At 37.0% G+C, this 22,925-nt stretch overlaps 1 protein-coding gene and 1 long non-coding RNA gene across 3 annotated transcripts; one reads left to right on the forward strand and one right to left on the reverse strand.

The window, feature by feature from the left end:
- The first annotated feature begins 295 nt into the window (after nt 1-295).
- Nucleotides 296-20,630, forward strand: OGFRL1 (opioid growth factor receptor like 1). 2 transcript variants are annotated; one of them, XM_025383450.1, is made up of 7 exons: nt 296-1,034; nt 5,133-5,219; nt 5,370-5,451; nt 8,206-8,284; nt 8,382-8,448; nt 8,559-8,704; nt 12,974-20,630. In XM_025383450.1, the coding sequence occupies exons 1-7, from the start codon at nt 801-803 to the stop codon at nt 13,635-13,637; spliced, it is 1,359 nt and encodes a 452-aa protein (XP_025239235.1). In that variant the 5' UTR covers nt 296-800; the 3' UTR covers nt 13,638-20,630. The 2 variants fall into 2 exon arrangements, with proteins under 2 accessions (XP_025239235.1, XP_025239236.1); XM_025383451.1 differs by having other exon boundaries at nt 5,373-5,451.
- Nucleotides 19,519-22,189, reverse strand: LOC112623199. Its single transcript, XR_003119103.1, has 3 exons — nt 22,105-22,189; nt 21,852-21,929; nt 19,519-19,769 (listed from the first exon to the last, which is right to left on the reverse strand). It is a non-coding gene; the product is annotated as an uncharacterized LOC112623199 (long non-coding RNA).
- Nucleotides 22,190-22,925: the final 736 nt, after the last annotated feature.

The raw sequence follows: 22,925 nt of genomic DNA on the forward strand, positions 1-22,925 counted from the left end.
GGTGTAAGGTTACCCACAAATCAATGTGATCGTCCAGTTGTTACTGTTCCTTTTGTGTCACGAGACGTTCGCTCATTAGATGAGGTGACTGATAGCTCTGACTTTTTTAAGACCACACGCACTCTAGGTGGCTGCCCTAAGTACAGTCGTGGCAGCTGGGATTTCCTGTTTATATGGTGCCCAGCACCATCAGCTTTTGTCTTCTACTGCAGCTAAAGTGTCTTCCTCCTGGACCAGGGAGAGGGGGAGGGGGTGCGGACAGGACCCGCCTGCTGACGGTGACACCTCCTCGACATCACGTCCACGCCAGTCCTCAGCTCCTGGAGCTGCGCGGGATCCCTCTTCCCGCTCAGCTGGGAGATGCCCCGGGAGGGCGTCCCCCGGCTCCGGGCTGCGAGGGTAGCAGCCGACCCCGATCCACTCCGGGGACAGCTGGGGGCCGCGTGAAGGCAGGTGTTCCGGGGAGAAACGAGGAAGTAAGGCGCGGTCAGGGGCCGGCGGCGCTCGGCTGGGGGCCGCAGTTGGCTCCCCCGGGGACTCTGGGCAGGCGGCCTCTCCCGCTTGTGGGGAGGAGAAGGAGCCGGATGGGCGGGTTCAGGCGCGCGCGGCGGCGGTCCCGGGGCCGCCAGCTCCTCCCCGCGAGGGTGCCTGTCCGCCGCTCGCCGCGCTGAGGCAGTGCGGGGCGGGCGCGCCTAGGCTGCCGCCCAGCGCCCTCACCGCGGCCATGCCCGGGCCGTAGAGCGCCTGCCGCAGCCCGCGCCCCGCAGCCCCGCAGCCTCGCGCCCGCCGCCGCCTCTTCAATGGGCAACCTGCTTGGCGGGGTCAGCTTCCGCGAGCCCACCACCGTGGAGGACTGCGACTCCACCTGGCAGACCGACTCGGAGCCCGAGCCCGAGGAGCCAGGGCCGGGCGGCAGCAGCGAGGGACCGGGGCAGGAGCCCGAGCAGCCCGCGCAGCCCCCGGAGCGAGCCGGCGGGCGGCCCCGCTCCAGCCCCGCGCCGGACGAGGACGCCGAGGCGGCGGGCGCCGAGCAGGTACGCGGCCCAGCGGTGGCTTCGGGTCGGGCCAGGGCGCCCCGGCGCCCCAGAGGGGCAAGTGCCAAACCGCCCTCGCGCTGGGAGGGCAGGGGCGCCAGGTGGCAGCTCGCCCCTGCGACCCGACCCCTCCGCGCCGCGGCTGACCCGTCTCCCAGTGGAGCCCGGGGGCCTGCAGGAGCCCAAAGCGACGAACCCTCCCACTGCCGGCCTGGGGCCTGGCCGAGGGCATGGCTCAAGGCAGAACCCAACTTGAATGGGTGTTTTCTTTGCCTCTGCAGCGCAGCTGGGTTATGCGAAGGTGGGGTGGGAGGAACCTGTCTAAAAATAGAGGTTTGTGACAACCCCTCTAGTCCGTGTTATTGGCAACAACAACAACAAAAAAATTACTCAGAATAAGGTGGGGCTACAAGTGCAGGCAGCCAGCGCTCTCCCCTACAGTGGGGTCTAAACCGTCAGAAGTGTAGGCCCCCATCTGAAGTTCATACGTCACTGTTCTGCCCAACTCAGGCCTTTCAACCTAGGATTCAGGGTATTCTTCACGAATCTTATTTCACCAGAAGACTTGTTGATCCAACTGCGTTTGAACCGTTTGACTAATACAGCTTGGAGGAGAGGTTAGGCAAGAGATACGTAACCCCCTTAACCTCTGATGCACTGAAAATAATCAGGAACTTTAAAAAGGAGGAAATATGTAGTCGGCTCCCTGAAAAAGTGTGCATCCTAGAGGTGGTTCAGGTTTGAGCTCCGCATTAGGCCCTTCTCTTTATCAGCTAGGGGCGATGGAGATTGGGAAAACGGAGCCCAAAGTCCAATGTGACCACAGGGTTTTGGGGGAATCATAACCTAAATATTACAGCTAACACTGCCTCAACCATCTTGATGATCAACTCTATTTAGGTGAGGAGGAAATCATAAAGTCTTAGTGCAGGCTCTGTGCTAAACGTGTTATTTAAGTGACCTACAATTTTGGGGTGGGGGTTTGCTGTGTGGTCTCCATTTTAGAGAATACTGAGGCTTAGAGAGAAAGGAAAACTTGCCCAAGATCATTGAAGGAGAGGATGATGCAAACCCAAGTCTGTCTATCACTGATATCAGCGCCTTGGACCTGTGGAATTCTGAATTTCCATCTGCCCCTGTGTCTGGTTTGCTGCTGTTTTGCATTGCTAATTCAATCTTATTAAATTATTAGATGCTGCATTCTCATGTTTTTCCCTTCCGTTTGTCTCCCAATTAAGTAACCTCCTACAGAAATTTGGAATATCAAAAAATACCAGCTAAGATTCAATCCAACTTACCAGGTCCATCTATATAAAACATTTTAATAATGTTCAGTCAGTTAGTCACAACCCCAGTAACTAGTAGACTACACCAGCCCTCCCTATTCCCTTTTAATGATTAATTTTTCTTGTTAGTATCACCATCTGACTTCCCCAAAAAATCTGCTTTTCAATTTTGCCTTTTGACTGACAACCCTGTTTATTGTCTGTTTCTCAGAGCCAATCCACTTGCAGGTAATACTGGAGCTACTTTTAAAGCGTATCCCAGACTGACTCCTTCACACCACTTCCATTGCATCATCCTAGTCCCTCTGAATATTGGACAAATGATGGTGACATTAACCACGACAGGGAAGTCTAGGGAGAATGCAGCTGTGGAGGTTAAATCAAAGATTCTCTTGAGTTTCATATCCTATTAGACATCCAAGTGGAGTTGTTGGGTAGTTAATTATTTGTTGGGTAGTTAAATTACATCTATGAATGGAGACTTAGTCCAGGACTAGGGTCCTCAGCATCTGAGATCAATGATATTTAAAGGCATAGGAAGATAAGGGGTTATCAAGGAGTGATGACGAATGAGGACCCTAGGCACCCCTCCATTTAGAGGGTGTGAAGAGGAGGAGGAGCCCAAAAAGAAGGCTGACAAGGGGTGCCCAATGAGATAGAAAGTAAACTAAGAAAGTGTAGTATCCTGTAAGCCAAATACTGACAGTTTCAGGAAGGAGGGATGCTTTAATTGGCCCAGTGCTGTTGGGAAGTCACCTGAGGTGAACATTAAGAAATGGTTTGGCAAGATGGAGATTTATTGGTGAAGTTCACAAGAACTATTTTTTTGGAGTGGTGAGGACAAAAGCCTGATTGAGGTGGGTCAGGGGAAAATGGGGAAAGAAGAGAAGGAGACAGAAAGTATGGGCAATTCTTTGGTGGTGATCTACTATAAAAAAGGAGTAGATATATGGATCTGTAATTGATGGTAGGCTTGGGTCAAGGATGTTTTGTATATTTATTATTTTAATATTAAAGATACTGCAGCATGTTTGTTTGAGATCCAGAAGAGAGGGAAATTTTGATGATCCAGGAAAGAGGAACAATATTGAACAACAGAATCCTTGTCTGAGCAGGTGAAAGGGGTCTGGGTAGAGTCCAAAGGGAATAGGGGTTGGAAGAGCAGGAGCAGATGCTGACAGGACACAGTCATTCTTATGACAATCCTGAGAAATAGGTAGGGCATGAGTCATTATCTTTATTTCAGAGATGATAAAACTAAGATTCAGCTAAATGATTTGCTTAAGGCCTCACAAATACCAAGTAGCAGCGTTAAGATTCCTAGTCTTCTGACTCCAAGTCTTGGGCTACTGATACTACACCAAGGTTTCCATATATCCTTCATTTTTTAGTGTGACTGAGATTGATTCAGACCTGGACTTGAACCCAGAGCCTGGGATTCTTGTTCTTGCACTGTCACTGGACTCTGGATGGTGTGCAACTTGTCTAAGCTCCTGATACCTTGTTTCTAAGATGGAAATACTAATTAACTGTCAGTCAGGTGTGTTTTAAGAATCAAATGAAATAATGCCTTTTGACTGTCAACCCTGTTTGTTGTCTATTCCACTATATATGTAAGTGCTTTGTAAATGGAGAGTGCTTTCTATACAAATGTAGGATGATGATTCATATGGTTGTAGCTCAGGCTAAATAGATTCAGAAACTTGCTAGGCAGAGCTATTTTGAAACTTGTGGCAAGGACCAGAATTGAAGCTTTTCCTTGATTATATAACATGACAGAGTAACTAATGTTAAGCATCAGAAGATTTGGTGTTGAAGTAACTCGGTACTTGTAGTAATAGTGAGAATCACGCTTCTTCAAAAATGTGTGAAAATTACTTAGAGGATGCCAATCTGTCAACACAGATGGAGGACAGGGGTTGAGGAGAAAAGAATTTGGGGCAAAGCTTTTAATGACTCTTAAAGGTCTAAAGTTTTTCTTTTTCATCATTGTCATCAGCACTTTCTCCTACATTATAATAGTACATATAGGGAATGCAAATCGATTATATTAACCCACATCTTATACTTTAAAAATCAGTTCATGGTGATAGGAATTTTGCTTAGAGTTTAAATAGTATGAGTAAACTTCTACATATAAGTTATTTCATTCGGACATCATTCCATTTAAGAGCATTTTATTGCTTTGTGTGCATATATTTTAAATGTTTATATCACATTGTATTATTCAGTGAATAGATGATTATTCATGCCTTTGTGTACCTGTCATGGTGTTATAAAGGATGGAGTTTAGAAAGATAGTTTGTTTTAAAATCTTTTCTTTTCATAAATATTACTTGACTTCTAAATACAGCTAAATGTTGCAAATTTAATGAAAATTTTCTTTGCAGAATTGATTTAGTATCTTAACATATTCTTAGTATTATGTAAAATATTCTGAAGTAAGTTTTATCATAGAATCACTTGCATAATCATCTAGTAAATAAATGTATTGAAATCCTTTTTGAGTTCTATTTCTGATGGATATTGATCCATAACATTGGCCTCTTTCGGTTTTTGGTTAATAATAAAGTGTTTTTTTCAGTAATATATCTTAGGACAAATATTATTGGTTCAAATAAGAAAAACAGGATGCTAAGAAATATTGCTAGTAAGCGTTATTAAAGGAACATTTATAATATTTTCATTAATCTGAACAGATTGACAATTTTCAGGGTTTCTTTATGGCTCTTCCTTATAAGTTTGTTCTGGAAATTTCTTTGTGAAATTATCTTGTGTCAACATGTAAACAGAGTTTCACTTTTTATTTCAGGGTGGTGATTCCACTGAAGCAACTGCCAAACCAAAGAGAAGTTTTTATGCTGCGAGGGATTTGTACAAGTACCGACACCAGTACCCAGTAAGAGTATAGAATGTTATGTTCTCAAATGTAAACTATTTTCCTTCTGTTTTTAAATTTTTATGGTGCCACTGAGAAAACATGCATGAAGGGTCCTTGTACCTTTACTGTATTTCTATGTGCTGGAGATTGATTTATTTTTTCCTTTAGCAGAACTTCAAAGATATCCGATATCAAAATGACTTGAGCAATCTTCGTTTTTATAAGAATAAAATTCCATTCAAGCCAGATGGTGAGTAATGTACTACTTGATAAATTGCACTTTAAACAATCACATACTCTTGGTTATTCTTTGTTTATTTTGTGGTTTGTTTCATTGATTGGATTTACTTTGCTATGCAGTCTAACGTGTCCCCCACATCCTAGACCATAGGTTTGTGAGCATGCACTTGGTAAATTCTGGAGGAAGAGCTATGGATTAATGATATCTTCCTTATTTACATCGCTATTATCTGAAAGATAGTAGGGACAATTTTTGTGAGAGGAAGAGAGAGGAGATGTATAGAACCACAGAATTTTAGGTTATTAAGGAACAGTAGAGAAGATCAAATACAGCTTTCTGATGTCAAAGATTAGGTCACTAGGACTTAAAGCTTAGGTCACTCAATTGCAGGTTCTAGAGTCCACTGTTCTTTCCATTGTACCATAGCTGAAAATTATTTAGCATGTGATTGAAAAGTGCTGTTTGTATTTAGAATTATCTTTCCTGTCAGTTTTCAGATTCAGGTATCAGGAATCTACAGCAATTCCTGTTTGGAGTTCCAACATTCTGGGAAGGGAACTGCAGATACAGTAGATCTCCATCCAACCCTGCCAAATACACTTGTGTCCTTCCCAACTCTGCAATTGCTCTCCTAGGATATTTTCCAAACCCATAGTGAGAAGATGCAGCTGCTATGGTAATATGACCACAACATTGCATATTTCATTGAGGCATCATGCTGTGGTTCATGGTGGTCATCCTAATTTTATCTAGGTCACCCTAGCAAAGCTGGCTTCTCTCCCAAGAGCCCTTTTCTGTGTGAGGTGGTCAGACTGCCCTGGCTTCTGCTATTTGCTCTCAGTGGAAACTGAGCCAGTTCCACAGCACTGAGAGTCATGGAATGAAGGTGATAGATTGCAAGGCTTTCAAGTGGCAGGACCTTGCATTCTTTGGTGAACTAACTCGAGGCAAGAGGTCTAAAGCCTGGATGGAGTTTGGGAGGAGGGAGTCCCAGTATTGTATACCGACAGACTTACCAGTGTGAGTTAATATTTGAGAACATTGTTGACGTGGCCAGATCTACTTGTCTTTAGCTTTCTGGTATCCCAAAAGTCTGCTGTGATGTAGAGGGAAACCTCTGGATAAAATTGCACAGTTATATTTACTAATGATAGAAATGTGCTGCTTTATTTACTAATGGAAAAATATTGGCTAAATTATTCATTTTGTTAGGACTTGGGGTAGAAAAATCTTTTGAAGAAATGCAATGATAGATTGTTAATTTGAGTCTGATTTGAATTTCATACAATTTTCCTAAAGGAATGCCTTCACGTATTAAAAATATTGAACATAAAGCTATGATAGTACTTAACTCTATTTTTTTCTACTAAGGAATTTATTTTGTAAATATTAATTTAAAAAGTAATTTCAAGCAATATATTGAATTTTTGTTCATCTTTATTACAAAGTTTATTTTGAAATCTTATGATTAGTGGGGGTCAGAAGTTTTAGCTAAAGTCACATAAAAGGTTATCCTAGTTTATTATATAAATTATATTAACTCACTTTCCTCCCTAGTATACACACCCATGCACATATGCACACACACACACTACTTGCCAGTAAGCATAATCTTGCAATAGTATGTTTCACTTATCAGGCAGGAGGAGTGGTAATTGGAAAGGAAAACAAATGGAAAATTACAGAGGTAAATGGTTTCAACATGCCAATAAAGCCAACAGTATGATTCAAAACAACTTTTTACCAAGCCTTCCGAGAGTGGGCCTCTACTGTAAACTGGTGATCTCTGGAGGAAACAAGAATGAGATGAGTTATGTTTGGAGAAATATTATATTGCTGTGGGTTTTTTTCCTACAAGACTGACTGAATGGCTAGTCAATTGTAAGGACCTTGACAGACATAGGAACCAGGAGGATTTTGTTTTTGTGAGTTCTTGTAGGGGAAAAATGGTTGGGGTAAAAAGAGCTTACTTGTTGGAACCAGAAAGATCTACGTTGCACTCCAAGATTTACTTTTTTTACTAGTGTGTAACTTTGAACAACTTGTCCAGTTTCTTCATTATTAAAACGAGGATCATAACACTGGGAGTGTTCTGTAAAGACTAAGCTAGATAATGTGCACTCTATGTAATATGGGCACAGCATTGGGTAAGCACTTACAACTTTTTCCTACATTTTTCTTTTCTCCCTTTCCTTCCCCTTTGTTTTCTCCTTCTCATTTCTTTTCTTCCCTTTCTACTCCCCTTTCTTTCTTTTTCCCTAGGATTCATTTCATTTTGAACCAATCTAGTATTTAAAGAACTATATAACTCCTAGGGCAGGGATTGGCAAACTTTTTCTGTACAGGGGTAAAGAGTTAATATTTTAGGCTCTGGGGGACAGTGGGTCTGTATTGCAACTACACAGCTCTGCTATTGTAGTACAAAAACCGCCATAGACAGTACATAAATGAATGTGCATGGCTATATTCCAATAAAAGTTTACTTACAAAACAGCTGGCAGGCCACAGTTTGCCCAGCTCTGCTTTAGAGTACATTGCCCAACAAAACCTTCTGCAATTTGAGGTGCTATTATTTTTTTTAAATTAGATTTATCACATAACTGAATATATGGGCATAGGGTATTCATCTTTTTAAAAGCATTATTCTTGTGTGCCATTATTAAATTTAAACAAGTTTTAATATAAAACTCAAGTGATTCGAGTCTTAAAATGCCTTCACAATGTTTTAAATGTCTGATTCATTTTTAAATATTCACTATTTAGGTGTTTACATTGAAGAAGTTCTAAATAAATGGAAAGGAGATTATGAAAAACTGGAGCACAACCACACTTACATTCAATGGTCAGTTATATACTATCTATCTTGAACCATGTCCTATTTAATCATGTATGTTTCCCAGACAATGTTCATAGAAAAATTTTATTTTTTTAAAAAATAGGCTTTTCCCCCTGAGAGAACAAGGCTTGAACTTCTATGCTAAAGAACTAACTACATATGAAATTGAGGTAATGCAAACTCATTTCATTTTATACAGGGTGGCCAAATAATATTGCTATTTGACTGTCCTTGTAGCTCCTGAATCATTTCAGTTGACTTTTTTCACTTTTTATATTAGGAATTCAAAAAAACAAAAGAAGCGATTAGAAGATTCCTCCTGGCTTATAAAATGATGCTAGAATTTTTTGGAATAAAACTGACTGATAAAACTGGAAATGTTGCTCGGGCTGTTAACTGGCAGGAAAGATTTCAGCACCTGAATGAGTAAGTAAAGCCCCTGTGATAAATCAGGGGCCAGCATAGTTATTTTCCCTTGGTCAGAGTTCTCTGTGAAACACAGAAACAACAGCAGATGAGATGGGCCCAGGAATTTGGATTCAAAAGCTAGTCTGAAATGCATTACATTCCTGTATCACATTCTAAAACAGAACAAAACAACAACAAAAAGGAACAAAATTCTAGGTAGAAACACAGTTATTCAGCTTCAGATCTGTTTCTCCCTGAAATCTTCCTATTGCCCACAGCCAAATGTTGCCTTTCCCCTCCTCCGTATGCCACATTTCTCGGAGTTTATTGTTACTGCTCGTGTACAATTCTGTGTATCCCTTCTTGTAGGCTGTAAGCTTCTTGGGGCATAATCTGTTTCTAAGCATGATGCCTTCTTAAATTCATGAATTAAGCCTATGATGGATAAAAATCATTTTATAAGAATGAGATGGGTCCATACTTTTTACTAAAACAGAGAGAAAATTACACTTGTCTTCACTATTAAGGTAAAAAACAAAAACTCATTTTTGGGTAATAAGTCCCAAAACTTATGAAGAACATTTTAACATAGTTTATTTGGAATTGTTTTGCTGTATTCATTTGGTTGGATGTTTATAACTTTTGTTAATACTCATAACCAAAGTGTATTTTTCTTAATATTTCTTCATATGCAAACTGTCTTTTTTCTTTTTTAATTATAGTTAAATTTTAACAAATTATAGTTACATTTAAACTAATCATAGTTGAATTATTTATGAATGCTGGCCTATACAGCCACCAGCTTTAAAGTACTTCTAAGCATATTATAATTAGCTAAACTGAGCAAGTACTAAGAGCAAAAAAATTAAAACTAACCTAGGCAATTTTCCTTTGGCCACAGCAGTCTGAGTTTTGTGCACCAGTTAACTATTTTTTGTGTGTTTTTATAGAACTTTCATCTTGCTTTGGTAAGATGGGTATAAATATTAATGTTAAGCCTTTTTTTTACTTTATTACTTATAATCAATGATATTAAAATGGTAGTTTGTACTAAAACACTAAAGATATGGACATAAAGCTTTATGTTCCTGACTAGAAGACCCATTAACTTATAACTGAAGTTAAATTTGACTTATATAGGGCACTTAAAGCATAAGTATATATACCTGTACCTAAGCAATGCAGGTGGCTAGCTCTGGACAAAGTTTCTAAACACTTATGTTACACTGTGAAAGAACTACATGCAAGCAGCCTATTGACATGAAAGACAGCAAAAGTAAAAGTAAATCTTTTGAAAGGATTTGATAATACCTCATTTTTCATGTACATAACGACTACCATTTTAGAGACTCACCTCAAACTTGTTATTTTTGGTTGGAATAGCAATCTTGCTTAGTCAATTTTTATTGAATGAATAAGTGATGAATAAAATATGGTCTTCAGCTTAAATCCTCCTTGGAGTTTTGTTGTCATATCCTCTGATTTATAGGTGGAAACAGAGTCTCTTTTTAAGGCTTTAATTAAACAATTTCCAGGGTTGAGGCAGGGGAAGGGAGGCTGAGCTAAGTCACTTCTCACTCCTGTGCCCCATCCTTTCTTTCTGCCACCTATTGTCAGCATAGAGCTTTTCAAGCTGTGAATTAACTGAGAATCTGCCAGAAAACATGCTGTTTCTTCTCTAGTTTAGTTGCAAAACATCTTTACTGACTAGATTTGAACAAATGATAGAGGATTCTATGAAAACGTCTATTCTATTTTCTTCTTCAATTGGGTCCTTTTCTGACTTATTGTTAAATGTCATAACTTATTTGTATTTTAATGTGTATAGCATCTTGAGTAGAGTAGGCAGGGAACTCAATATATTTATAGTAGCTAAGCAGAAGAAAATATTGAATCAAGGTGAAATGAAATAACATTGAGTGAACAACTGACCTTAAAAGAGGCAAAATATTTTCAAACATGAGAGTACAAATATATGGACCAACCACTAGACTGTGTTTTCAATTTTGTTTGTAATCAACTTGGATTACTGAGTCATATTTAGACTCTGGGGTGCCTTTTAACTTTTATTTTCTGTTTCCTAGTTCTCACCTTGTATGTCTTCTCTCTTTACCTCCCTAGTCTTTCTGCAATTTCAACACTATTTGCTACCCTTAACCTCTGTCTGGAACCTCAGCTTCTTTCTTTTGCCTATTGTGTAATCCTAAGATGGTTTATACACTATAAGGATTTTAGCCAGTCTCTTCTATACCATTTAGTCTTTCACTATGACATTTATTACAAGTCATACTGAAACACCCAATTGCTATATTTTGTAGTTTTGTTCTAGGATCCTCATCATTTTTTAACCCAAGTTTTTGTCCTTTTATACTTTTATATAAATATTTTTAATTGGAGAATATATAGATATAGTAAATGTGTACAGAAATTTTAACTTCAGCATTCATCTAGGATTGGCTATATAAAATTGAGCTGGTTGCAAATATAGTAAATTTTCTTTAGTCATAGAGTTCCTCTTTTTTAAAAAACAAATTCTTCCACCTTTCTATACATCTTTTTCTCACAGAGATATGAAGCAGAATTGCCCAAGGTTTTGTCACTAAGTATTTAGAGTATGCAAACTCCACAGGAATGTAACAACTAAGTTGCTCCTGCTGTTAGTGACACATTGTCTTAACTGTACCCAAATTTGTATTGTCTCAAGTGTGTTACTTCCTATTTAAAAATACAGATGTATAAAACTGAGACATCTGTGCTGCATTTTACCCTCTGGGTTTCAGAGTTGAATGTTAAGACAATAATTTTTTAGTAAACATCCAGAAAGATAAAGATGATCAACTGTTGGGCTGAGCTTTTCCAGTGTTTGGTTAGTCTGAAACATTAAGATTTTTGTTTCGTGCAAAGAAATGTTCTCATTGAAACATAAGGCCATGGAACCATACCCTGCCATCCCTTAATTCATCAAGTAATTTGCTAATTATTTCAAAATAAAATCTTTAAGCATTTTTGGAAGCTAGGACAGGTATATATAATGTTTGCAGAAAGTTCCGTGTATGAGGTATAAAACAGGCTTTAGGAAGTTAGAAATAAGTGATGGTTATGGTTATGTGGCAATATTGGGTAAATAAATACCTGGGCTGTTGACAACACCTATGATTAATACATGTGGCTGATGATTCTTTTAGAATTTGACAAGGCATGTGTAATAAAGCAAAGATTGAGCTGAGTGAGTTTGGGGAGTTACATTATGAATTGTGACAAAATAGATTTGGCAAACATTCATCCAGTAATGGCATTAGTTTTGTGATAGAGAGGAAAGATGTTAGTGTAATCTGGGGGAAAATGTACCCTTGGAATCAAGGCCATTAGAAATAAGATTTAAAATCATCAGATAGGGAAAGAGGAGGAGAGACTGACCAGAGATTGAAGAAAATTAGGTTAAGTTGGGATAGGTACAAATATCGTGGTCCTTAATCTCATATCTTTAAATTATAATACTAATAGTTTTAAATAGTATCTAGTACTTACTGAGTTCTATGTACCGAGCATGTGTATCATCTCATTTGATTCTTACAACAGTCCAGTAAGTAGTGGGCACTTTTCCCCATTTTACAGATAAGGATATTGAGACATAGAGAAACATAGTTGCACTTAGCTGGTAAGTTACAGAGCCAGGGTGTGAACTCAGGTCTGACTCCAAAGCCCATGCTCTTAACTGTTAAACTGTGCTCTGCTAAATAAGTCAGTTTTGTATCCTTTGTCAGAACTGTTCTAGCAAAGCAGAGTGGTTTTTGCCACTGTCCTTACGAGTTGGCTTATGTGGTGGATTTTGCTGATCAGCTGGCACTATAAATTGCACCAGTCAGCTGTTAGCTAATGTGTTTATGTTTAGCAACGGTTACCTGTGATGAGTACAGTACATTGATGTTGGTGCAAATAAATGCTCTGTTAGAAAATTCATCTTCAGTGTATTTTCAGTAATAAACAACAATTCAACAGTGGTAATACATTTAAATCTAAATATTTTTCTAATGTGAAGAACTCAACAGACAAGGGAAGTTTATTTTATAAATTTGACTTTCACATAGATTGACATTACATTGTGGCCTAAGGATTTAATACCCTCTGGATTATTCTTAATGGTATCAAATATAGCGTTAAAAAGTCATTACATGGCATATTTCCATGGCTTACATTTCCATAAAAAATATTTTCCCAATAGTTTTCATTCTCCTGCCTTCCTGCACCTGATTTCCCCCACTCATTTTGTTCAATCCTCTCTTCCAGGTCCCAGCACAACTATTTAAGAATCACTCGTATTCTTAAAAGCCTTGGTGAGCTTGGATATGAAAGTTTTAAATCTCCTCTTGTAAAATTTATTCTTCATGAAGCTCTTGTGGAGAATACTATTCCCAATATTAAGCAGAGTGCTCTAGAGTATTTTGTTTATACAATTAGAGACAGAAGAGAAAGGAGAAAGCTCCTGCGGTTCGCCCAGAAACACTACACGCCTTCAGAGAACTTTATCTGGGGACCGCCTCGAAAAGAACAGTCGGAGGGAAGCAAAGCCCAGAAAATGTCTTCCCCTCTCGCCTCCAGTCATAACAGTCAAACTTCTATGCACAAAAAAGCCAAGGACTCCAAAAATTCCTCCTCAGCTGTTCATTTAAATAGCAAAACAGCTGAAGAAAAAAAAGTGGCACCAAAAGAGCCTGTGGAAGAGACAGACAGGCCCAGCCCAGAGCTCAGCAATGAAGCTGCCAAGCCAAGAAATACAGAGAAGGACAGTAATGCTGAGAATGTGAATTCTCAATCCGAGAAAACAGGTACTAATCCCACAGAAAAAAAGGAGAGTGTATCTCCTGAAAATAATGAAGACGGTGAAAATCATAACCAAGACAGTGAAAATCCTGGAAATACAAATTGCCATGATGTTGTACTAGCACAGTGAATTATCAGAAAACCCATAGGCCAGTTTAGGTTAGAGAGGAAAAAACTACTGTATCATTTATCCTAAAGAACAGAGACGAGGTCAATTTCAAATTTTAGCCATCTGTTTGTGATTTCTGTCATAAGCATTTTGTTGTTTGTTTTTTTATTTTGGATGACAATGAAGTGAATAACTAATAAGGAGATTTAAGGTAAGACCCCATAAATGAATGTATTCTGCAATGCTTTTAGGATGTGAATTTTCAAATTTTGTGTATAATAATTACTTTGAAAATATTTTCAGAGTATCTAGAAATTACCATGTAGTATTTGGTATGCAAAATACATTCTACATTCTTTTGAGACATTATAGTCTACATGAAGGAAATAAAGAGGATAATTTCATTGGATTGCTATACCTTTACCTGATTTATGGATTTATTTTACTTTATTTTATTTTATTTTGAGACGGAGTCTCGCTCTGTTGCCCAGGCTGGAGTGCAGTGGCATGATCTTGGCTCACTGCAACCTCTGCTTCCCGGGTTCAAACGATTCTCTTGCCTCAGCCTCCTAAGTAGCTGGGATTACAGGTATGTGGTACCACGCCCGGCTAATTTTTGTATTTTTAAGTAGAGATGGGGTTTCACCATGTTGGTCAGGCTGGTCTCGAACTCCTGACCTTGTGATCTGCCCGCCTCAGCCTCCCAAAGTGCTGGGATTACAGGCATGAGCCACCACGCCCGGCTGATTTTTTTTTTTTAACTGTAAGTGTTTGATCTTTTCAAATGTATTCAGAAACTAATTTGGATTCTTTGATTCCAGTACCTCAACGTGTTTATTTGTAGATTCTGGTAAGTGAAATGGATGTCCTTGTGGAACTGTGACCTCCCCAGCTTATCTGTCAGTCCTGCTGTCCTCACCTCCTTGCCTCTTTCCATGCCCTTAAGCCACCATCTTTCTCAGCTAGCATGTGTGTTTCTAGTGTAGTTGGCCCTCCATATTCAGGGGTCCAGCGTCTGTGGATTCAACCAACCACAGATTGAAAATATTTGTTGGAAAAAATGGATGGTTACATCTCTACTAAATATGTGCAGTCCTTTTATTTGTTATTATTCCCTAAACAATACAGTATAACAACTATTGACATAGCATTTATATTGTATGTATTAGGTATTGTAAGTAATCTAGAGATGATTTAAAGTATTTTACATAAGGGACATGAGCATTTCTAGATTTTGGTAACTGCAGAGGGTCCTGGAACCAACCCCCTACGGATATCAAGGGACCACTGTGTACATTAGGATGATCTATATTGAAATCTACATGGAACAGAGTGGGACTTCTAATTGTATGACTTCAAGATTTTGCTTTGTTTAAATTAATAACACTGTTTTCAGTATTAAGTGCTTAAAAACACATGTTGATTGAAAAGTTCAAGATAAGAACTTTGCTCTCTGTGGCTGTTCCATATAAATTTGATGGTTGATTCTGAATGTAAATGACTGAAGAATTAAAAAATAAGAAATTATTCATTTTTAAAAGGCATGCCTCTTGCACTGTGAACAGGACAGTAGTCCCTTAAACCATGAATATGTCAGTGTTCTGTGGATTATGAAATTAGTAATGTTGTTTAGCCCAAATGTGTCTTTTTTAAAAAGTATAGTTTTGTGCATCTCTAAGTTATCAAACTTCAAAATTGAGAACAAATTTAAAAGTTCATATATGCAACTCTAGTAAGCACTTATTATGTTACATAGCACTGGTTAAGAACAGTTTTGTTTTCTATATTATTACTAATTATTATTATAAATCAAAAGACACTGTGATAAGAACTTCAAAGCATACATACAAATATGGTTAAAGCAATGAATAGATGAAACATTTATACTTTATTTCATTTAGGAATGAATTAACTTTTTTGTTAGGCTTTTAAGAAAAGTTCTATTCATTTTATTCCCCCAGGGAATTTGTAATATGTCCTACTTCATATCACATGTCATCTTCTGTTGCCTCTATTGATCTACATTTTCTGCAATGGATATCTTGAAAATAATCACACTTACAGTATGCCTCTAGAAATATGATTTTACTGCTTTGAAGTTTACATGAAACATACCAGTTGCTTAACTCTAATTTTTTATATGAATCTCAGTAGCACCTTTGTTGTACGTTCTATTCCAATAAGTATAGTATGGAACACTTTCTCATTTTTAGTTCCCATAATATGCCAGTTTTTGTTTTCCTAGTGTTCTGTGAGTATTAGGATTTGGCAGTCAGCTTTTGCATTTCAATTTCTATTTTACATGCAAGAAAAACATGGACACTCTTATGTGGTGCTTGTAGCTATGTTTCCATAGAGCTCAGTAAATAGTTCTACAGGGTTTAGAGGATGAGAAGCGATTGTCAAATTAGGCTGAATTGTAGAAACACAATTTAATTCAAAATAACTTACCAATTTTATATATATGATAAAGTGTTCAGACCACTTTCTAAATGCATAATATTAAAATACTGTGACCAGATATTATGATATTAATAAAGTTACCAGATACTAAAATCAATGAATATAATCTGAATTACTTAGAAATTATAGTATATTAGAGCCCTTATGAGTAAAAACATTTCATTTAGCAATTTAATTTTTAGAATACTATTCCTACTTAGGGATTTTGATTAGATTGTACCATTAAATTTGAGAATATTTAGTCTCAAGGGGAAAACTTCCTGGCATCCATCTTAAATAGTGGCCTTTTCCCACTATGGTGTTTTTAAATGCATATTCACATAGAATAGTACGTTTCTTACATTTAATCCCTAAATAACTTAGATAATCATTCAGTGGAGAACAAGTAAAAGGATATCATTCCTTTTGGAGAAAAACATTGAGTGTCTAGAATTTTTTCTATTAATGCTTTGTATATTAGTTTTTTAAATAAGATCTATAGATATGTATTTATGTGTGTCTTATATATGAAACAGTTATCTGGGTTTGACTCCTATGTTTTGTATTTTTAAAAACTACGACATGCTTGCAGAAATTCATTGAGAAGCTGTTACAAAAAATGCAGTGAAGCATGACCAAATAGCTAAAAATATTACTGGATCTTTACAAATCTATAGTCTTTATTGTTGTTGTACTGTGGAGTACAAGGATACTAAATATTGGCTATTGATAAAATACTAACTTGCATTTCATGGCAAATAGATGTTATATCGCTTGATTAGTCTAGAACATTTCTAATATTTTGTGCTTTCATATATCAAAGGAGATTATGTGAAACTATTTTGAAATACTGTAAAGTGACATATAGTTATAAGATATATTTCTGTACAGTAGAGAAAGAGTTTATAACATGAGTTTATAATTGTACCATTATACATTTTCATGCTCGATCTCATGAGAAATTCAAAAGATTAATGATAGAGTTGAAAATATGTTTACTTTCTCTAAATCAAGTCTGGTTGTCAACTCAAAAATTATGTTGTATAGTTTTATTTTGAATTTAGGTTTTGGGACTACTTTTTTTCCAGCGTCAATGAGAAAATAAAATCTATAACTCAGGAGTTACTAGAGAAGTTCTAAGTATTTTTTTGCTAAGTATTAAAAATATAAACATATGAAAATGCCATAATGCCTGTCATAGTCATTGTTTCATATTTTGTCATATAAAATTACCTATCCTGCTTCTAGCTTTTATACTTTAATCTGAGTGAAAGTATGATGTGGTGGAAAGGAAAAACAGTACAGTGTTACATCTGAGTTAGTCTTTGAAAAATCAGAGTAGTAAATGAACCTCAACATTGAGTGGTCAAAAATTGGTTTAACCAAGTCAGGGGAGAATATTTGGTTAATTGTTTGAATATTACATTTTCAAGTTTATAATAGAGTTATGGCTGAGTATTCATCCATACTGAGTAATCAAGCATTTTTAAAACTATAATTGAGGCTCTTCTAAAGCTTTGTTTTCTAATCTAAGATATAAAGGATATTCTTGATCTTGCTTGATTGTAACTACATCTACACGTCTTTAATGTCTGTTTGGGGTGAGTGGCGATCCTCTGTTGTAGGAATGCTTTTGAAGATTTCTATTTTGTTTTCCACTTAGGAAATTCCCCTCTCTCATTTGGGGTATATGTGTTGAGTATAAGGTAGACTGTATTTAGACACGCTAGAATCATTAAATGTAGGTGAAGTTGTAGAGAAAAATGGCCTGGGTCAATGTAGGATCTAGAAAATTAGGAGTGTACATTTGCTGGCTTCTCTTTTAGTTTTGTACTGTTTATTACAGGAACAGATTTGTGTGGGTAATCTCTTGGGTGACAGTGAGTACTAGTTATCCAACCCACCCAGCAGATTGTGTTCAGGGACAGAATGTGTTTTTAGATATCCCTTATTATTGAAATTAATAATAATATAGCTATAAATACGACTGTCTGGAGGTATCCAGATGTGCCTTAACAAATGTAAATGGTATTCATTCAGAAGTTTACATTTTTACTCCATTATAAAATCTCATCATTGGGAACTTTCTAAACCATGAATATCAGTTCTTTTAATGAAATTTAGTTGGTGCTTTATCATTTTGGAGAAGTTGCTGTTTGGGATGATAGCATCGGTTCATAAAGAAGTGTCCTCATCATGATATTCAACAATGTGTTATATTTGACAAAAAGTGTTTAGAGTAAGAAAGACTAACTATACTGTCTGTTACATTTATTTATGCTTTTGGTAGTTTAGCTACATAGCCCAATTTTCATTTTAAACATTCCTTGGTTACTACAAGTAATATTTATGTTTTGCTTCTTCTTAGATGTAGACAGATGCAGAAATAGAATTATATTAGAGAAATTATTAAAAGTTTAATTCCAGTAGGCAGTTGGAGAAATCTGAAACTAATTTGAAAAACTTTTATGCTGTAGTCTCATTAGAATCATGTAAAAAGCACTGTTTTTGCATTTTTCCTAGATTACAGAGAGTGTTCTTTGTCATTTTTTTTTCTTATTCTGTTTTGAAGTTTATTGTTTCAGTTATTTGAGGGAAATAACCTCTTACTATGTTTATTTTCCCGAATTAAAGTTTTCATGTAGAGAATACAATGAAATGTTTTGTGTTATGACCCAAACTGGCTGGAAGTAGAGTTCAGAGAGGGAGAAGGGACAAGAATCAGTGTGGGTGTCTCAGGAAAGTGATGCCAGTGCTGGGCTCCACCCTTCTCCACTGGCATGATGGGTCCTCAGATTCTGCCCTGGATAACGAGGGTGTTGGGCACTGTGAGCTCTGACTTCTGGGGAGGATGGGCCATCATGGACTCCATACACAATTTTGGTGGATATCAGTTCTCATAAAATACCTGCTATAATTTATTTTGTAGTTATTTAGAAAATTGTGAGCAGTTGGGCACTAGTAAATTGTAGTTATATCTTAACGATCTTGGGAAACATTGAAATATGAGTTTTTTCCATCACCCTTATTTATTTAATTTAAAAAATGAGGGAAGTTGTTCATTCATAGGTGTATATTAATATAAAATCTTATAAAATGATTCAGAGAAAAGGCAGTAATGGTCACTTACTGTGCTAAAATACCTTTTTTTCTAAAAATATTTAAGCTTTAGGGTTTGTCATAGTTTTACTTTTTAAATTATAGTTTGTGTAACAATTTACATTAACTAGAGAAATTAGATAGATAATAAGTTTTGGTACTAAGAAACATTTACGTTCTGCACTCATTAGTCAAATGAACATTTTTTTCCAGTGCTAACAGATTTTGTTTCATGTGAAGAAAAATAAAACACAAATGAAATAAAAGTCTAGAAACAGCAACAGGAAACTCACTACAGAAATAAAGACATAACCCTTGATAAGTTTGTGTTAAGTGCCAGAATTATTGGAAGCAGGTGACAAATGATTAAGAAAAGCTTTATTGTGGGGACATGCTTTAAGAATCAGCTCTGGATTTGTGCCAAGGAGATCAGGTATTGGTGTGCAAACAGATCCCATTGATACTCTGATTTGAACCATGAATTCCACCTACTCTGCTTTGAAGCCCTTCAGTAGACTGATAGATCTAATTAAATGATCAGCTACCAAGTTTAATTCCTTTGCCTGTGTGTAGCAACAGTTGGTAATTTTACAAGTTAAATTGATGGACTGGCTGCAGATAAGAGAAAGTCTAGTGGTAGGTGGTTTGTGAGTGAAGTAACTCCCACACTGTCAAGAGTTGACAGCGTACTGTGTGGCATTATAATTGTGAGAAACAAATGAGAGCAAAATGTTAGGTCCTTTGACAAGCATTTTCCTCCTGTTTTTAAAAAGGGCTTTAAGTTGTTTCCTAAGTAAGGTAATCTTTCTTTTTTAATATTATCTAAGAAGAAGGATGGCAGATTATGTCATTTTGGAAACTATTATGTCCCTTGTGTTTTAAATATTTCAGGAAAATGGCTACGATTGTTACATAGACGTGTGTTTTACTTATAAGCTCTGATTCTCCAGTGGCCACTGGGCCTTCTCTGTGCTCTGTATTCAACTGCAGTATGAATTACAGAATGCTGTGCATGTTTGTTAGTACCAATACCATGTGTATGTGGTAGAAGTTGTAACCAGTTTCTGGATCTGTATGGTACTATAAAATACTTATTTTATAATTCTGTAACCGTATGGCAGTGTTATGCCAAAAATGTAAAAAGAGCAATAGTTTCTGTTGCTTACTGCTGTATTTTAAAATATTGTTTCTAAAATAATAGAGTTAGAGTTCCTTTTGAGTAATTATTTTTAATAACTATTGCCAAATATACATCCTGTAAAACTAATAAAAGCCACTACATCTTAGGTAACATTTTAGCATTGTGCTAGAGTACATTATGGTGATTTTGCACGATTAAAATATTTTTAAAGAACTAGAAAAAGTGACTTGCTGTTTTCCTGTCATTAAACATGTATTTTTTATGATTAACATATAAGACTAACATTATTTTCTTTTATTCTAAAAAATAAATATTGTGAAGGGTGAATCATATGTATATATGAAGTTATTTTTATTGTCAGATTCTACAGAACAGATCACATATATAAATACTTGGATATTGATTGTTATCTCTTTGTGTAATGCAGTTTTAAAAATATTTTTCTTACAGATGAAGGAATATGAATAGCTAATGAAGGTGAAAGATGTTTTTCACTTAGGTGGGCTAACATTTAAGTAGTCAAGTTTTGATTAAGAAAAATTGAAATTGCAAGACGAAAGTGAAGAGGTTACTCTAAGACTCACAGGACAATGTAGACAAAAATGAGGAAAAGCATAACATTTGAGCTTGGCTGCATTCTATATAAGCAGGGAGAGAGGATGAAAGAACTAAGAATAAGTTGTAGTAAGAGAGTGAAGTTAGATTGTGCATAACTGAGAAACTGATAGCAAATAATAGCCTCAGTGGTGAATGAGCATGATTTTAACTTCAGCCTTTTGTATGAATGGTTTAGTAGAGAGAGAAGTGCACACATGCAGTCATTTTCATAAGGGAAGAATGAATACATTCTGGTAACAGAAAATACGATTTTCTTTTCCCCACAGATTGAATGTCTGAAGGTATTGAAAAAGTGAAAGAAAACGAAGGTTCTCAGGATAGTAATAAATGCAGGACTGAGCCTGCACTTCTGCAAGAATGTAAATTTTAATACGGGAGAGATTCTGGGAAAAGATTCATAACATTTTCCTTATTTTAATCCTAAAGTGGATGCAAAACAGGCAAGCTGATATTTCCGGCATGAGGGGAAATCCCAGCCTGGATAAAAATGATGACAGGCAGTTTGGCTTGTTGTGGGTGATTTTAGGCTTTGGCAACTTGACTGAATGAGTTGTCAGACTAATATGGGGAACAAGTAAAGATTACCCTGCCCTTGGAATTATCTCCATGAATATGTAGGATTAATTGGAAGAGCATTTTAAAATAGGACACTAAAGAGACAGATTTGAGAGTGAGCATGGATTCAACTATTCAGGAAAACTGGGTTTATTAATTTTGCTACAGTAATTAACATTCTTCTGTTTTTACAACTATTGCGTATTCACTACCAAAGAATATACAAATATTTTCTCCTCAAATGGTATATATTTTTGTTATTATTGAAATATCTAGTTTTGTCTGCTCTCAGCTTTGGAAAAGAAAGAGGTTACAAGAAGAATGAATAAACAAAGGATAAGTGGTAGACAAGGTGAACCAAATGAGATCTGACAACTCACCTTAGAACACTGAGGTTGTCTGACATCTTTAAATGAATGATTTAACTGTTGTGAGGAAGAGAAGTTCAAGAAAAAGCCCTGAAGGGAAAAAAAGTAAGGGCAGAGAGACATTTTGTTGAATGGGGAGAGGGCAGGCTTTGAAGCCAGATGGACTTTGGTACAAGTGGCAACATCATCAATTATAATTGACTGTGTGGTCTTGGGGAAGGAGTGTAAATTCTCAGGGTGTCTGGTGTCTTGTTGGTAAGAATACCTGCTTTGTGAGTTTCTTGGAAGGACTGGAGAGAGTGTAGGTGAAATGCCAGGAACATATTCCAGACACTCGTTAATAGTAGCTGCTGGGGCTCTAGAAAAACAAAACAAACAAACAACAACAACAAGATGCTTAGTTATGACAGGTCTTGTGTAGCATTTATTTTAATGAAAATCAGTCTAATCAAATGGATGTTAACCAGGTTTATAGGTCGAAACAAATACTGTAAGTTTTACTTTTAATTTTAATATAGTTTTACTAAAAAAGACGTGAAGCCTTTCAATCAGATGACCTTAGTTTATTTTTAGTACACTATCAGTTTGATTCTTATTGAAAGCTGGAAACTTTAATTTCCAATCCTCCAAATAGATATGTAATTCATATCTTAGTGGGAGGCCACTTAAAGTTAACACTATTTAAAAATGTGTATGTGATTAATTCTATGAACATTGTGGCCTAATTGCCATTATTTTCTTACAACTGGAGTTAGAAGAATGAAGAATTTTGTGCTAAAGAAACATTCGTCTTTCAAAATTCAAAATTATAGATATTTTCGTACTGTGACATTAAAATGAGGCCACTGGAAGTCTTGGGTCATTGTCTTGTTCAGCTGTTTACCCCCTCAAAGCACCACCCCTGTACTATACAGAAGAAATGAAATTCTCATTGTTTTCAATAGAAATTGAACATTTTTATTTTCTTTGAAAAACAAAAATCTAGGCCGGGCATGGTGGCTCACGCCTGTAATCCCAGCACTTTGGTAGGCTGAGGCGGGTGGATCACCTGAGGTCAGGAGTTTGAGACAAGCCTGGTCAACATGG

The sequence above is a fragment of the Theropithecus gelada genome, chromosome 4 (genome assembly GCF_003255815.1).
Source record: "Theropithecus gelada isolate Dixy chromosome 4, Tgel_1.0, whole genome shotgun sequence".
Lineage (NCBI taxonomy): Eukaryota > Metazoa > Chordata > Mammalia > Primates > Cercopithecidae > Theropithecus > Theropithecus gelada.

Bases quoted from the DNA above. Each gene is read 5' to 3' on its own strand.
- OGFRL1 (XM_025383450.1), top strand. From the start codon at position 801: ATGGGCAACCTGCTTGGCGGGGTCAGCTTCCGCGAGCCCACCACCGTG. The intron at 8,285-8,381 runs GTCAGTTATATA...TTTAAAAAATAG, and splicing joins AACCACACTTACATTCAATG to GCTTTTCCCCCTGAGAGAAC. The intron at 8,449-8,558 runs GTAATGCAAACT...TTTTTATATTAG, and splicing joins TAACTACATATGAAATTGAG to GAATTCAAAAAAACAAAAGA.